The sequence below is a fragment of the Gracilinanus agilis genome, chromosome 5 (genome assembly GCF_016433145.1).
Source record: "Gracilinanus agilis isolate LMUSP501 chromosome 5, AgileGrace, whole genome shotgun sequence".
Lineage (NCBI taxonomy): Eukaryota > Metazoa > Chordata > Mammalia > Didelphimorphia > Didelphidae > Gracilinanus > Gracilinanus agilis.
The window spans coordinates 229,467,389-229,484,723 of record NC_058134.1 but is presented as its reverse complement, the minus strand read 5'-3'; the positions used below and the strand labels follow the sequence as shown (position 1 = coordinate 229,484,723).

The following is a 17,335-nucleotide window of genomic DNA, read 5'->3' as shown; positions in this document are numbered from 1 at the left end:
GTTAAATTTCTTCCTACCTCTTGGCCTCTTTCCCTTCTATTTATTAAGATTGTTCAAGGCTCTTCTGTTCTTAAAAACAAAAATAAAAAACAACAACAAAACACTCACCTTGCCATCTCCATAACTTTTTGTCTTTATTACTTTTCCCTTCTATTATTAAACCCTTTGAAAAATAATCTACATTTGCTTCTTCTATCTCATCAACTATTCATCAAAACCCTTTTAATACAACTTCAGACCACTCACTCAAATGTTACCAGTGACCTTCTTACTTAATAAAAATCTGATATTATTTAGTCTTCAGCCTCCTTGACTTTTCTATTGCTTTTGACACTTCCCACCTCCTCATGGACTTTTTCCTTGCCTAAGTTTCCATGACTGTTCTGATTTTTCTGCCTACTTACATGGCCCCCTTCCTTCACAGTTTCCTGCTCACATTATTTTTGTCCTATACATAAGGATAGACTGTCACATAAAATTGTGTTCTAAGTGCTTCTCTCTAGTCTATATTCTTTCTATAGATGATATTCTCTGCATATATGAATAAATGAATGAACCACTAATGTCTTATTAAAAATACTAAAAATATTATAAATGTATTTTAGAGCCATTTGGAGAATAATTTGGTCTTTTCCATTCAAAAGATAAGATACCTAAGCTGCTGTGCAGCCCTGGGCAAGTGCACAGAGGTGTAAGAGGTGGGGGGGGGGGGCTCACAAGTGGCAGAGCTGGAGGGGAGCAGAGCTTTCAGACCACTCCCTCCCCTTCTCTCCACACCCGCCTCTCATCACCCACCCCTCTGCTCAGCAGCCCAATAGGAGTACTTCCTCCCTCCCCTCTGAGGTGGGGGGGACATAGCACTCAGTCTGGGGAGAAAGCATGGCACTTGGTCTAGGGGATGGGGAGGGGGTGGGGCCCAGCATTCCATCTCTAAACCATTCACCATCACTGTGACTAGATGCTCACTAAGGTCTCTTTCTACTCTAAATCTTTGCTCTTATAATCTACTGAGCATTCCTCCATGCCTATAACATTGCCTTCATCAATCAATCACAATCACATATATTAAGTGCCTATCATATTCACTTTCTAACAGAGAAGACAAGTACATATGTGAATTTAATGGTAAATAAATACAAATATATACAAAGTAGTTAAATGTAAAGTAGTTTGAAAGGGAGGGCACTAGCAGTTGAGGGTCAGAAAAGACTTTACTCCATATCAGGCAGAAGGAAGGAGGGAGAGTATTCCAGGCATGGAGGGTAGTGACACAGAGACGTAGAGGTGAGAGATCAAGTGCTATGTGAGAGAAAAAGAAGGCCAATTTAGTTGTCTAGCACAGTACAGGGGGAGTAATAAATAGACTGGAAAGTCAGTTTGTGTAGACCTCTCAAAGCCAAATGAAGGAATTTATACTTTATTCAAGAAGCTATTGATGTTGATTAATAATAACAATAACAGCTAACGTAAATAGTACTTACTATGTGCTAGGCACTGTGCTAAGTGCTTTACAATTGTTATCTCATTTTATCCCATCAATAACCCTGGGACTTAAGTATTAGTAATTATCCCCACCTTACAGGCAAGTAAAGGTTTAAGTAGCTTGCCCAGGGTCACACAGCTAATAAAATTCTGAGGTCAAATTTGGTTAAGAAGTAGAGTAATAACATCTGTTTTTTAAAATTTTTTCTTTCACATCAATGCATAGGATTTACTGGAGGGGGGAAAAGCCTATACCAGAAATCTCCATTAGGAAGATGTTGAAGTAATTTAAAGAAAAGATTAAAAAAACCTGAATGATAGCTCTTTGATTAGAAAGAGTTGGATGTGAGGGATGCTTTGAATATAGAAATTGAAACTAATTTATCACATATATGGGGTAAAGGAAAGATGAGGCATACAGAATAATGCCAAGATTTCAAATCTGAGACACTAGAACTCTGCTTCAAAAGAAGCCTTCAAAAAAAAAAGATGTTTGGAAGAGGAAAGAATTTAGAGATAAAGATAAAGAGTTCAGTTTTAGATATGTTGAACTTAGCATAACTGTGGGACATTCAATTTGAAATCTCCAGTAGGCAGTGATAATGTGAGGGCAGAGGTTTCGGAGAATAAGTGGGGTAGGAAACACAGATCTGCAAATATCTGCATAGAGATGATGGTTACAATCATGAAAGTTTACCAAAACAAAGAAAACATACAAGAAGAGCAGAAAGTCTTAAAATAGAGTATTGGACTATAAACTATTTTAAGAAACTGAAATCTTCCCTTTTATATTAAATAATGTAGACTATTTTAACTGAGGAAGTAGGAAGAATAAACAACATACCACTGTGCAGTAGAAAGTACAGACAACCCCAGTTGCAAATACTGCAGTACGAAGTCCAAGTCCTGTGACTAAAAAAGGAAAATACAAAAAAAAAAAACCCAGTCAAATGTAAATTTTAGAATTTCACTAATCTTCCAAATGTTGAAAAGTTGTAACAAAACAATCATTGTGCTTCCATAGTTAATGACTTCTAAGTTTTCAAAACATTCTTATCATTCATTTCAAAGTACATGCTAAAATATCTAAGATAATTTATATTTTAAATACATTGATATTTCAAGGACCAACCTTTAATCAGTAAGTTTCATGAGGTGTGACCAATCAACCTTTTGGAAGATAATCCTCTCCAGAGTTAGGGAGGGTATCCCTTACATAGACAATGAAGCCTTTCCTGCTTATCACTACAGATGTAGTTTTAATCTACCAACATAAATAATTATTTTTGAAAAGACAATCCAGAATTCAAAAGTAAAGATTTTGGTGTCTGTTAGATAGAAGCAGATATGGTAATTCTGAGAATGGTAAATAAAAAGAAATGTATACTGGATATAACTATTGAGCACAACTCAAAAAGCTTATTTTTAGAAGTCATTAATTTCTTATTTAACTTCTCTTATGATCTAGTTATTTAAATCCATTAGGAAATTAACAAATTCATCAATAAAAATAATGTCTACTAGGGGTCAGTCGAGATAGCAGCTTAGAAGCAGCAAAAATCAATTTCTCTGTGAAAACCCTTCCACACCAATCAAAAACAAAAGAGCTTCAATAGGGACAGAAAGCCAAACCCAACAAGACAGAGCCGTAGGACCCTCCTGCTCAATTCAACATAAAAGGTACATAGAGAAGGTTGAATTCTCAGGTTTAAGAAAAAGAAAGAAGGAAGGTCCCAGTGCCCCTCCACCACCTACTGTACTGAGAATTGGGTGGTCAGTGGGATCTCAGGGTGAGGCCTCCAACCAGGACAGAGTACGTTGCTACAATAACTACAAGAAGCTCAGGGCTCTGACCACAGCTGGCAAGGAGGCAGCTAGAGAGGAGAAGCAGAGAAGAGGATAGATTGGTTGTAACCTTTAGCTACCCTCCGCTTTAGGCCTTTGCCAATGGAAGTTTTTGCCTCAGGGCACATTCAGCTCTCCAGATCAACATAACTGGTTTAATCCAATTTAACAATAGAGCAAATCTTAAAACCTTACACACCAAGATAGAAAACAATGCACTTTGAGAAGAAAGAGGACCAAATCTAATAATGGGACAGAGCAGGGGGAACCCTACTGCAGCATAACAAAAGAGGTACACCAAGAAAAAGGCTTCAATTCTTGAACTGTCGGGTCTGAGGTTGTAGAAAGGGAATCCCAGGATGCTTCCCCCACGTGCTGTGTGGAGTCTCCAGCAGCCTGGGAAATCTCAGGGCGAGTGGGTGCACTGGTTGGGAGAGAGGGCCTTGTTGGCACCTGACTTGGGGAGTTAAACACAGGCCCTGGGGAGGTGACTGGAGGAGAAAACCAGAGAAACATAGCAAAAACACCCTGAAGATGGTGGCTTAGGGAGAGCCAAACCCAGACCACAGCTTGGCTTTCTCATACCAAGATAGAGAATGCAGGATTTCAAGAGGAAAGAAAACCAGATCAAACTTAGTGGACAGAGCAGGGGGAACCCCACTGCTAGAGAGCTTAGTTCAGTGAAAACACTCCTTCTTGTCCCCCCCACATTTTGGGTTTTTTTGGTATGTTTTTACCTCCCTTTGAGGATTTAGCCTCAGGGAAGATTAAACAGAAGATTAATCCAATAAATACAGGATTAATCCCAACAATTGGACAGTCAAGAAGTCTTCAGAGGGTAGAGAAAGTAACTACAAACCTCCATTGCCAGCTGGGGGAACATCTTTTGTCAAAGATAATTAAATACATCTGCTCAAACTAGCAGAATGAGGAAGGAAAAAATATGAGTAAGCAACAGAAAAAGAGAAAAGAAATGACAATTGACAGCTTCTTTCAAGTGAGTGAAAAGAGAGCAAATGAAATAGAAATAGAAGAAGAGGAAGTAGTTCCAGCAAACTGTACACAGGCTTTGGAAGATCTCAAAACTCAATTAACTCAAGAACTTCAGGAATTCAAAAAGCAATCAAGAGAGACTGAAGACAATTTGAAAAAGGAAATACATGAATTAAAACAAGAAAATGAAGTCATAAAAGCCAGAATTGGCCAGCTTGAAAATGAAGCAAAGAAGGCAAAAGATGATCTACAAAAAAATCAGAGCAGAAAGAGGAGGATGAACAAAAAGCCAGGGATGAAATTCAGTCTTTAAAAAACAGAACTCAGTCACTAGAGTCAAATGACTTCACAAGGCAGCAAGAATATATTAAACAAAATTTTAAAAAATGAAAAATTTGAGGAGATTATTAAACACCTCATGGATTCAACCAAAGATCAGGAGAACAGAGCTAAAAGAGACAACTTAAGAATTATTGGTTTACCAGAACATCATGATGAAAGAAAAAGTTTAGATAGCATTTTTAAATTTTTTTTATTTTAAACCCTTAACTTCTGTGTGTATTGACTTATAGGTGGAAGAGTGGTAAGGGTAGGCAATGGGGTTCAAGTGACTTGCCCAGGGTCACACAGCTGGGAAGTGTCTGAGGCCGGATTTGCACCTAGAACCTCCCGTCTCTAGGCCTGTCTCAATCCACTGAGCAACCCAGCTGCCCCTACATAGCATTTTACAAGAAATTATCAGAGACAAATTTAAAATTAAGAGTTTCTTTCTTTCCCCTCTGTTTCTTATTTACCTTTTCATGTTTCTCTTGATTTCTGTGGTTGGATATTGAACTTTCCATTTAGTCCTGGTCTTTCCTGTGCAAATACTTGGAAAGCTTCTATCTTGTTGAATGCCCAAACTTTCCCATGGAAGTATATAGTTAGGTTTGATGGGTAGGTGATCCTTGGTTGAGGACCCAGTTCTTTTGCCTTTCTGAATATCATATTCCAAGCCTTGCGGTCTTTTAGCATAGAGGCTGCCAGTTCCTGTGTGATCCTGTTTGGTGCTACTTGATATCTTAATTGTTTCTTTCTGGCTACTTGTAAAATTTTTTCTTTTACTTGGAAGCTCTTGAATTTGGCTATTATATTCCTGGGTGTTGTCTTTTCTGAGTCTAGTGTAGAGGGTGATCTATGGATCCTTTCAATGTCTATATTGCCCTCTTGTTGTAGAACTTCAGGGCAGTTTTGCTGAATAATTTCTTTTAGTATGGAGTCCAAATTTCTATTAATTTCTGCTTTTTCAGGAAGAGCAATAATTCTCAAATTCTCTCTTCTAGACCCGTTTTCTTGATCTGTCAATTTCTCATTGAGATAATTCATGTTTCCTTCTATTTTATGAGTCTTTTGACTTTGTTTTATTTGTTCTTGCTGTCTTGAGAGATCATTGGCTTCTACTTGCCAAATTCTTGAGACTGGTTTTCTGCTATATTCTTTTGATTTTCCTTTTTGGTTTAGTCTATCCTGTTTTCCAGCTGTTTGATTTTGGTCTCCAATTGGCTTATCAATTCTTTTGATTTGGGGGCATCTTTTTCGAATTGCCCAATTCTAGCCTTTAGAGACTGGTTTTCTTTTTCAATCTTGTCATTTCTGGTCTTCAATTTTCTTGCCTCACTTTCCAATTGTGAAATTCTGCCTTTTAAAGTATTATTTTCTTGCCAGATCTCTTCCATCTTTCTCATAATCTCAGATTTGAACTCTTCAAGACCTTGTGACCCATTTTCATTTTTGGGGAAAGGTTTGGATATGGTTACTTGTTTGTTTTCCTCTGCTGTTTGTTTTGTTGTCTGGATTTTTTCTCTTTAAAAGTTGTTGAGTGTTAAAGGTTTCTTCTTGATCTTTCTCTCCTGGGGTTCGTGATTCTGGCTTACCATTGTTAGCACAGCGCCCTCTCAGTTTAATCCTCAATCTCAGGTTCTGACTGCACTCTTTAGGCTCCTGAGGTCTCAGGTCTAGTTGTTCTCAGGGTCAAGCCTCCTGGTGGTCCCCTTGCTTGTTCTTCTGCCTGAAGCTCCATTAACAGCCCAAGGGTGCTATTTACATGGTCATGCACCCATCTGCGCTGGGTCTCCACTCAAGGGCCACGCCTGCTCTCAGGATCCCATCCACACCTGCTCTCAGGATCCACTTCCGCACCTGCTCTCAGGGTCTGTGTTCAAAGTTCGTGTGTTCTTTAGCCTATTGGGGTCTTAAGTCTTGCTGCTCTCAGGAGCAGGCCCTGGTGACCCCAGGTAGCTGCCAATGACTTAATGGGTGCCCCAAACTTGCTCTAAGTCCTTTGCACTGGCTTCGGCACTGTAGGTGGTATGGGGGGAGGGGGTTGCTCAGCTCAAATTTTAGTAAAAGCTATTTCACCCCTTTATAGCATGGAAATGACCCAATTCCACGTACTTTCAATGTTACACCCTGTTGTGGGGTCCCTTTGTTTGTCTGGATTTTTTTTTATTTCTTCTTGCGGAGTCCTATATGCATGAGTTAGGAGAGGTCAAGCAACTGCTTTTTAGTCTGCCTCCATCTTAACCCAGAGGATGCAAAAATCTTAAATAGAATACTAGCAAAAAGACTCCAGGAAGTGATCAAGAGGGTTATCCATCATGATCAGGTGTGATTTATACCAGGAATGCAAGGATGGTTCAACATTAGGAAAATCATCCACATAATTGACCATATCAACAAGCAAAGCAACAAAAACCACATGATTATCTCAATAGATGCTGAAAAAGCCTTTGACAAAATACAACACCCATTCCTACTAAAAACACTAGAAAGTATAGGAATAGAAGGTCCTTTCCTAAAAATAATAAACAGTATATATCTTAAACCATCAACAAGCATCATATGCAATGGGGATAAATTAGAAGCTGTTCCAATAAGATCAGGTATGAAACAAGGATACCCATTATCACCTCTATTATTTAACATTGTACTAGAAACACTAGCAGTAGCAATTAGAGAAGAAAAAGAAATTTAAGGCAGTGAGGAGACTAAGCTATCACTCTTTGCAGATGATATGATGGTCTACTTAAAAAATCCTAGAGAATCAACTAAGAAGCTTGTAGAAATAATCAACAACTTTAGCAAAGTTGCAGGATACAAAATACATGCACACAAATCATCAGCATTTCTACACATTTCCAACACATTAGGGCAGCAAGAGGTAGAAAGAGAAACACCATTTAAAATCACCCTAGACAATATAAAATACTTAGGAATCTATCTACCAAAACAAACATAGGAATTATACAAATATAACTACAAAACACTTTCCAAACAATTAAAACTAGATCTAAACAATTGGAAAAACATTGATTGCTCATGGGTAGGATGAGCTAACATAATAAAAATGAACATTCTACCAAAATTAATTTACTTATTTACTGCCATACCTATCAAACTACCAAAAACTTTTCTTACTGAATTAGAAAAAACTATAACAAAGTTTATTTGGAATAACAAAAGATCAAGAATATCAAGGAAAATAATGAAAAAACATGAAGGAAGGTAGATTAGCAGTACCAGATATTAAGCTATACTATAAAGCAGCAGTCATCAAAACAATATTGTACTGGCTAAGAGACAGAAGGGAGGATCATTGGAATAGACTTGTGGTAAATGACGTTAGCAAAACAGTGTATGATAAACCCAAAGAGCCCAACTTTTGGGACAAAAATCCACTATTTGACAAAAAACTGCTGGGAAAATTGAAAAACAATAAGGGGGAGATTAGGTTTATATCAACATCTCACACCCTACACCAAGATAAATTCAGAATGGGTGAAAGACTTGAATATAAAGAAGGAAATTGTAAGTAAATTAAGTGAAGTCAGAATAGTATATTTGTCAGATCTCTGGGAAAGGAAAGATTTTAAAACCAAGCAAGAGTTAGAAAAAAATACAAAATGTAAAATAAATAATTTTGATTATATTAAATTTAAAAGTTTTTGTACAAACAAAAACAATGCAACCAAAATCAGAAGGGAAACAACAAAATGGGAAAAAATCTTTATAACAAAAAATTCTGACAGAGGTCTAATTACTCAAATATACAAGGAGTTAAATTAATTGTATAAAAATTCAAGCCATTCCCCCATTGATAAATGGGCAAGGGACATGAATAGGAAATTTTCACATAAAGAAATCATAAGTATCAATAAGCACATGAGAAAGTGTTCTAAATCTCTAATAATTAGAGAAATGCAAATCAAAACAACTCTGAGGTATCACCTCACACCTAGAAGATTGGCTAAAATGATAGCAGGGGAGAGTAATGAATGTTGGAGGGGATGTGGCAAAATTGGGACATTAATGCACTGCTGTTGGAGTTGTGAACTGATCCAACCATTCTGGATAGCAATTTGGAATTATGCCCAAAGAGTGATAAAAGAATGCCTTCCCTTTAATCCAGTCATACCATTGCTGGGTTTGTACCCCATAGAGATCATAGATAAACAGACTTGTACAAAAATATTTATAGCTGCTCTCTTTGTGGTGGCAAAATTCTGGAAAATGAGGGTATGCCCTTCATTTGGGGAATGGCTGAACAAATCATGGTATCTGTTGGTGATGGTATACTATTGTGCTCAAAGGAATAATAAACTGGAGGAATTCCATGTGAACTGGAAAGACCTCCAGGAATTGATGCAGAGTGAAAGGAGGAGAGCCAGAAGAACCTTGTACACAGAGACTAATACACTGTGGTAAAATCGAATGTAATGGAAATCTTTACTAGCAGCAATGCAATGATCCAAGACAATTCTGAGGGATTTATGGAAAAGAACACTACCCACATTCAGAGGAAGAACTATAGGACAGGAAAAATAGAAGAAAAACAACTGCTTGAACACTTGGGTTAATGAGGACATGATTGGGGATGTAGACCTGAAAGGACCACACCAATGTAACTATCAATAATATGTAAATAAGTCTTTACTGACCACACATGTTAAAACTAGTGGAAATGCAAGTTAGCTATGGGTGGGGGGTGGAGTTTGAGGGGGGTAAAGTGTAAAGTAAAAACATGAATTATGTAACCATGGAAAATGTTTCTAAAAATAAAAAAATAATTAAAAAAATAAAAATAAATAAATGGTTCAGAAGTGCTAGATATAAATTAGTTATAGCACAAGTAGAAAGTTAATAGTTGAACGGCTTCCAGAGATCACTACATAAACAATATAGAAATAAGCTTTGTAAATTGAGATTAATTATCAAGGCTAATTATCTCTAAACTCTCCAGGATTCCATAATGTTGATAGAAGGAAGTTAGTCTTCTTTGTATGAGACTTTTAAAACCTAGTGACATCTTGAATGAAGTCCTAAGTGGCAAATGGTAAAATTGGATGGAGTTGTTGTTATTCTCATAGTGCCTGTGGAAAAGTATTGTCTATATCTGAGAATGCTGAACTAATGCCCAAATATCTTTTAAGTTAGTCTATTAGTCCTTTTCATAGTAAATAAACTTTTTTCACTTGAGTAAAAAAAATTAAAGAAGGAAAATGTATATTAATTAGATTCTTATTAATCAGGAAAATAAATTTATTTTAATTACTTCATTAATTAATATAAATTTGATTTTAATTCATGTAAAACAAACATATCTTAACAAGTAAATTAGCATTTAATTCTATTATTTTTTAAAAAAATAGAGCAGAGAAGAAGCTTCTATGGTCAGAAAAGCTCAAAATCACAGAGCAAGCAAAGAACCAGAAGAGCAAGTGTACAAAATAGGCAGAAAACCAAACTCAACAATAATACAGAGCCACAGGTCTCTCCTACTTGATTAAATCTGAAAGGTATCCAGATAAAGTCAAATTCTTGGGTATAAGGTAAAGATCCAACACCCCTCCCCCACCTACTGCACTGAGACACATGGTAGGAATCCAGCTGCAACTTCAACAGTTTACATTGGCACCATCACAGGAAGCTCAGGGCTCTGACCTAGCAGCTGGCAGGGAGGTGGCTGGCAGAAAGGAGTAGAGAGAAGGACCAAAGATCCTTCAGCCTTTACACCTTTACTTTTACCTTTAGCCTCTGCTGGTAGCTGGGGAAGATCTGAACTCAGGGCACATTAATATAACATGTCTGCTCCATCAGCCTAATCCATTTAATTAGCAGAGCAGAGAAAAAGTCCCTTCATGGCAGAAAAGCCCAAACTCATATATCCAGCAAATAAACAGAGGAGCAAGAATACAGCCAATAAGGTGGGGGAAAGAAGAAAAAATATGAGTAAACAACAGAAAAAGGAAAAAAAAGAAATTACAACTGATAGCTTCTATTCAGGTAATGAACAGAGAACAAATGGAACAGAGGAAGACCAAGGAACACCAAGAAAAACTCAGGAACTCTAGCAAATTGGACTCAGGCTCCAGAAGAACTCAAAACACAATTTAAAAAAAATTAAGAGAGGTTGAAGAAAATTGGGAAAAGAACTTAAAGAGCAAAATAGGTCATTTGGAAAGAGAGGCACATGAACTAAAACAAGAAAATAGTGTCTTAAAAGCCAGAATTGCCCAGGTTAAAAATGAGGCAAAGAAAGTAAAAGAGAGAAAAATTGACCTAGAAAGAAAAATAGATAAAAAGGAAAAGGAGAATCAAAAAGTGAGGGATGAAATTTATTAAAAAATTAGAATTGAACAATTAGAAGCAAATGACTTCACAAGGCAGCAAGAATCTATAAAACAAAATCAAAAGAATAAAAAATTGAGGAAAATGTAAAACATCTCATTGATAAAACAATAGCCCTGGAAAATAGGTCCAGGAGAGAGAAATTAAGAATGATTAGTCTACCTCAAAATCATGACCAAAGAAAAAGCCTTGACAAGATTCTACAGGAAATTATCCAAGAAAACCGCCCTGATATTCTTGAATGAGAGGGTAAAGTAGAGATTGAAAGAATCCACAGATTGCCTCCTATGCTTAAATCCCTAACGGACAATGCCCAGGAATGTTATAGCCAAATTCAAGAACTTCCAAACCAAAGAAAAGACACTACAAGGTTCTAAAAATAAACAATTCAGATATCATGGAGCCACAGGACCTGGCTGAATCAACAGTGAAGGATCAGAAAGCATGGAATATGATATTCTGGAAAGCAAGGGAACTAGGTCAACAGCCAAGAATAAACTACCCAGCAAAATTGACTATATTATTACAGGGGAAAGATGGTTATTTAATAAAAAAGAATATTTCCAAGTATTCCTAAAGAATTTAAAAAAATTTTTAAACAGAAAAATTTTTGCCCAAATACAGAACTCAAGAGAATCACCAAAAAGGTAACTAAGAAAGAAAAAGTATTAAGCAACCCAATAAGTTCCAATAATTTGTATTTCTATATGAAGAGATGATGTTGGTAACTCTTAAAAATTGTTATAATCAAATTGGGACATTAATGCATTGCTGGTGGAGTTGTGAACTGATCTAACCATTCTGGATGGCAAATTGGAACTATGCTCAAAGGGCTATACAAGATTGCCTGCCCTTTGATCCAGCCATACCGTTGTTGGGTTTGTACTCCAAAGAGATCATAGATAAACAGACTTGTATGAAAATATTTATAGCCATGCTTTTTGTGCTGGCAAAAAACTGGAAAATGAGGGTATGCCCTTCAATTGGGGAATGGTTGAACAAATTGTGGTATACACTAGTGATAGAATACTACTGTGCTCAAAGGAATAATAAACTGGAGGAAATTCCATGTGCACTGGAAAGACCTCCAGGAATTGATGCAGAGTGAAAGAAGCAGAGCCAGAAGAACATTGTACATAGAGACCAATACACTGTGGTAAAATAGAATGTAATGGACTTTAGTACTAGCAGCAATGCAATGACCCAAAACAATTCTGAGGGATTTATGAAAAAGAACACTACCCACATTCAGAGGAAGAACTACAGGAGTGGAAACATAGAAAAAAAGCAACTGCTTGAACACATGGGTTGATGAGGACATGATTGGGGATGTAGACTCGAAACTACCACACCAATGCAACTATCAACAATTTGGAAATAGGTCTTGATCAATGACACATGTTAAAACCAGTGGAAATGCGCATCAGCATGGGGGGGAAGAGGTCAGGGGGTCAAGGGGAAAATAAGAACATGAATCATGTAACCATGATAACTTTTCTAAAAAATAAAAATTATTAAAAATTGTTATTATCATCAGAGTAGCTAGAAGAAATATACTTAGAGGGTACAGTAGTAACTGTATAGGACTAAATGTCAAAAAATATTTAAAAATGAGGTAAAAAGAAAATAATACTAAGAGAAACAGAGAAAGAGATAAAATTGGGTAGATATATATTTCACAAAGAAGCACAAGGGGTAAGGAAGGGAGAAGATCAATACAATGAAAGGGTGGAAAAGGTTGGCAACACATAATACTTAAATCTTACGCTCATTGGAATGGGCTCAGAGAGGACTCAGAGAAGGAAGAACAGTCAGATCCATTGGGGCAGAGAATTGTATCATTCCCTATTGAGGATCAGAAGGGTAATTAACAGGCTGGTGGGAAGGGGAACAATAAAAGGGAAGGAAAAGTTGGGTGGTCATTTAAAAGGCATTATAGTTGGAAAGAATAAGAAGGGAGGGGTGGGATGAAGAATAGAATTAGGGAGGGGAAAGAGAGGAGAATGACTAAAAGAGAAAAGTTGGAGAGGAGGGTAAGAGTGATAAGAGAAAAGGTAAAATCAAAGGAGGAAGTCAAAATGGAAGGGAATACACAGACAGTAATCATAATAGTGAATATGAATTGGATTAACTCACCCATAAAAAAGGAGATAGCAAAATTGATTAAAAACCTGAATCCTACCATATGTTGTCTACAAGAACCACATTCACTTGAGGCAGGTAAACATACATAGGGTAAAGTTAAGAGGGTGGAGCAGAATTTAATGGGCTGCAACTGAGATAAAGAAAGCAGGAATAGCAATTATGATCTCAGGAAAAGTTAGAGAAAAAATAGATCTGATTAAAAAAGATGAGGAAGGTAATTACATCTTGATGAAAAGTTGTATAATAATGAAGAAATATCAGTATTCAACATATATGCACCAAATGGCATAGCATTCAGATTTCTAAAGGAGTTTAAGGAGGAAATAGATAGTAAAACCCCACTAGTGGGGGACCTCAACCTTCCCCTATCAGAACTAGATGAATTGAACCAAAAAATAAAAAAGAAAGAAGTAAGGGAAGTGAATTAAATGTTAGAAAAATTAGAGCTAATTGATATCTGGAGAAAAATAAATTAACACATGCAAAGACAGACCATGTGCTAGGGCATAAAAACATTGAGAACAAATGTAGGAAAGAAGAAATAATAAAATCAAATTTTTCAGAACCTAATGCCATAAAAATAATAATCAATAAGGAATTATGGAAAAGCAAATTTAAAATTAATTGGAAACTAAATGATATAATTGTTCAAAACAGGTGAGTCAAAGAACAAATCAAAGAAACAATTACTGATTACTGATTGAAGAGAATGACAATGAGGAAACAACATATCAAAATTTATGGGATGTAGCCAAAGCAGTACTCAGGGGAAAATCAGAGAGGGAAGATGTCAATGTACTGGGTATGCAACATAAAAAAAACTAGAAAGAAAAGAAATTTAAAATCCCAAGATAAAACTAAATTGGAAATACTTTTAAAAAATCAAAGAAGAAATTAATAAAACTGAAAGTAAAAGATCTATTGAAATAATAAATAATAAATAAGACTAGGAGCTTGTATTTTGAAAAAAAAAAACAAATAAAATAGAAAAAGTACTGGTTAACCTAGTAAAAAAAGGAAGAAGAAAATCAGATTAACAGTACCAAGGATGAAAAGGGCATTTACAAAAATACAAACTGCCTAGATTAAAAAAGAGGAAATACAATACTTACACAATCCAATCTCAGAAAAAGAAATTGAACAAACCATCAAGGAACTACCTAAGAAAAAATGTCTAGGACCAGATGGATTCACAAGTGAATTCTATCAGACAATTAAAAAACAATTAATACCAATATTATACAAAATATTTGACAAAATAAGCAAAGAAAGAAGGAGTCTTCTTTTTGACATAAATAAAATATTGATTCTAAAGCCCAGCAGACCAAAAAGAGAGAAAGAAAACTATAGACTAATCCCCTTAATGAATATAGATGCAAAAATCTTAAATAAAGTAATAACAAAGAGACTAGAGTAAGTTATGAAGATTATGTTTGAGTAATGAGGATTACTAGTGGTAACAATTAGAGAAGAAAATGAATTTGAAGGAATTAAAGTAGACAATGAAAAGACTAAACTATCATTCTGTAGATGATATGATGGTCTGTCTCCTTAACCTTTATCTACCTTAGGTTTTGGGGAATAATCTTCTAACAGTGGAAATTGCTCATCTCAGTGGGATTATTTCTTATCTATCTACCAATTTAGTCCTGGGATAGCCAAGTCAAAACAGCCTCCATTTCTTGATCTAAGAGGGGTTTCTGTTATAATTGTTATTCAAAGATGTAACTGCTTCAGGAGGGGGAGGAGAAAGAATTCTATTCACTCACACCCCTCCCCTTTGCTAGTTCAGCCAGCTTAATCTTTTGCTGTGATACTATTGTCAATCATTGCCAATCTGATCCAACCTTACACATACCTATCAAACTACCAAGAAACGTTTTTATAGAATTAGAAAAATTATATCAAAGTTCATTTGGAAGAACAAATTATCAAGATATCAAGGGAAATAATGAAAAAAAAGGGCGAAGGATGAAGGCCTAGCAGTACCAGATCTTAAACTGTACTTTAAAGCAATGATCATCAAAACAATAGGGTACTGGGGTAGCTGGGTAGCTTGGTGGATTGAGTGTCAGGCCTAGATATGGGAGGTCCTAGGTTCAATGCAGGCCTCAGACACTTCCAAGCTGTGTGACCCTGGGCAAGTCACTTGATCCCCATTGCCCACTCTTCCTCCTAAGAGCCAATACACAGAAGTTAAGGGTTTTAAAAATTAAAAAAATATATGGTACTGAGTAAGAGGCAGAAGGGTGGATCAATGGAATAGCCTACGAGTAAATGACCTCAGCAAAATAGTCTATGATAAACCCAAAGACCGTAGCTTTGGGGACAAGAACCCACTATTTGACAAAAACTGCTGGGACAATTGGAAAACACTATGGAGAAAATCAGTTCTAGATCAACGTCTCACACCCTATACCAAGATAAATTCAAAATGGGTAAATGATTCAAATACAAAGAATGAAAGCATAAATAAATTAAGCGAACATAGAATAGTATACCTGTTAGATCTATGGGAAAGGAAAGAATTTAAGACCAAGGAAGATATAAAGAATATTACAAAATGTAAAATGAGTAATTTAAATTACATTAAATTAAAAAGATTTTGTGAAAAAAAAATCAATGCAACCAAAATTAGAAGGGAAGCAACAAATTGGGAAAAAATGTTTATAACAAAAACCTTTGACAAAGGTCTGATTTCTCAAATTTATAAAGAGCTAAGTCAATTGTACATAAAATCAAGCCATTCCCCAATTGATAAATGGTCAAGGGACATGAATAGGTAGTGTTCAGATAAAGAAATCAAAAGTATCAATAAGCATATGAAAAAGTGTTCTAAATCTCTCCTAATTAGAGAAATGCAAATCAAAACAACTTTGAGGTACCACCTCACTCCTAGCAGATTGGCCAATATGACAGTAAAAGAAAGTAATAAATGTTAGAGGGGATGTGGCAAAATTGGAACACTAATATACTGCTGGTGGGGTTGTAAATTGGTCCAACCATTCTGGAAGGCAATTTGGAACTATGTCCAAAAGGCTCTTTAAAAGACTGCCTGCCCTTTGATCTAGCCTACTACTGCTATGTTTGTACCCCAAAGAGATAATAAGGAAAAATACTTGTACAAAAACATTCATAGTTGTGCTCTTAGTGGTGGCAAAAAATTGGAAAATAAAGGGGTGTCCAGTGGGGAATGGCTGAACAAATTGTCGTATCTGATGGTGATGGAATACTATTGTGCTTAAAGGAATGATGAACTCGAGGAATTCCATGTGAACTGGAAAGACCTCCAAGAATTGATGCAGTGTGAAAGAAACAGAACCAGGATAATATTGTACATAGAAACTAATACACTGTGGCACAATCAAATGTAATGGATTTCTCTACTAGTAACAATGCAATGATCCAGGACAATCCAGGGGACTTATGAGAAAGAATGCTATACACATTGTTGTAAGGATTTATTAACCTTTACTAGATTATTTATATAGTGCGGTAACTTTATTTATTTGTCCTAGGTGGATAGGCTGTGGGTGTTGTGACTGTGGAGAAAATATGGCTCTCAGAGGAGTCTTAAGATTTCCTTTTACTAGTTTTATGAAAAATATATTTATTGTAAGTAAAAAACTAAATAAAAAGGATAGAAAAAGGAAATAAGTGGAAAATAAATTCTTATAATATATTGATCCCTAAACTAATAAATTCTTATCTAACTACCCAATTTATGGGGCTACTCTCTCTTCCTATCTATCTTATCCCCAAAAACCTAAATCTATCTTATCCTATCTAAATTCTCAACTTACACACAAAAGAGTAAGTTGATTTCTCTTCTTAACTGTATAGTTGGAAAAATAGCTCAGAATCTCCACAGCCTTCCTCCAAACTCATAGTAAACCAGCGGGACTTGCAATGATTTTTTACTCAACAATCTCCTTCATTGTCATGGTCTGCTAGATGAATTTTTTTAAACCCTTAACTTCTGTGTATTGACTCCTTGGTGGAAGAGAGGCAAGGTTGGGCAATGGGGATCAAGTGACTTGCCCAGGGTCACACAGCTGGGAAGTGTCTAAGGACGGATTTGAACCTAGGACCTCCTGTCTCTAGGCCTGACTCTGAAGCCACTGAGCTACCCAGCTGCCCCCTAGATGAATTTTTGATGTAGAAAGCAACTGAGAATTTCCCAGTCTCATTGAGCCACTTTTGA

General features: G+C 36.1%; 1 protein-coding gene across 1 annotated transcript in view; it reads right to left on the bottom strand.

Moving 5' to 3' along the window:
* LOC123250118 (sodium-coupled monocarboxylate transporter 1-like) overlaps nt 1–17,335 on the bottom strand; it is a 190,429-nt gene that overhangs the window by 114,987 nt on the left and 58,107 nt on the right. The window contains exon 4 of the mRNA XM_044679154.1: nt 2,327–2,394. Coding sequence (XP_044535089.1) covers nt 2,327–2,394 — 68 coding nt within the window. The remainder of the gene's footprint in view (nt 1–2,326; nt 2,395–17,335) is intronic.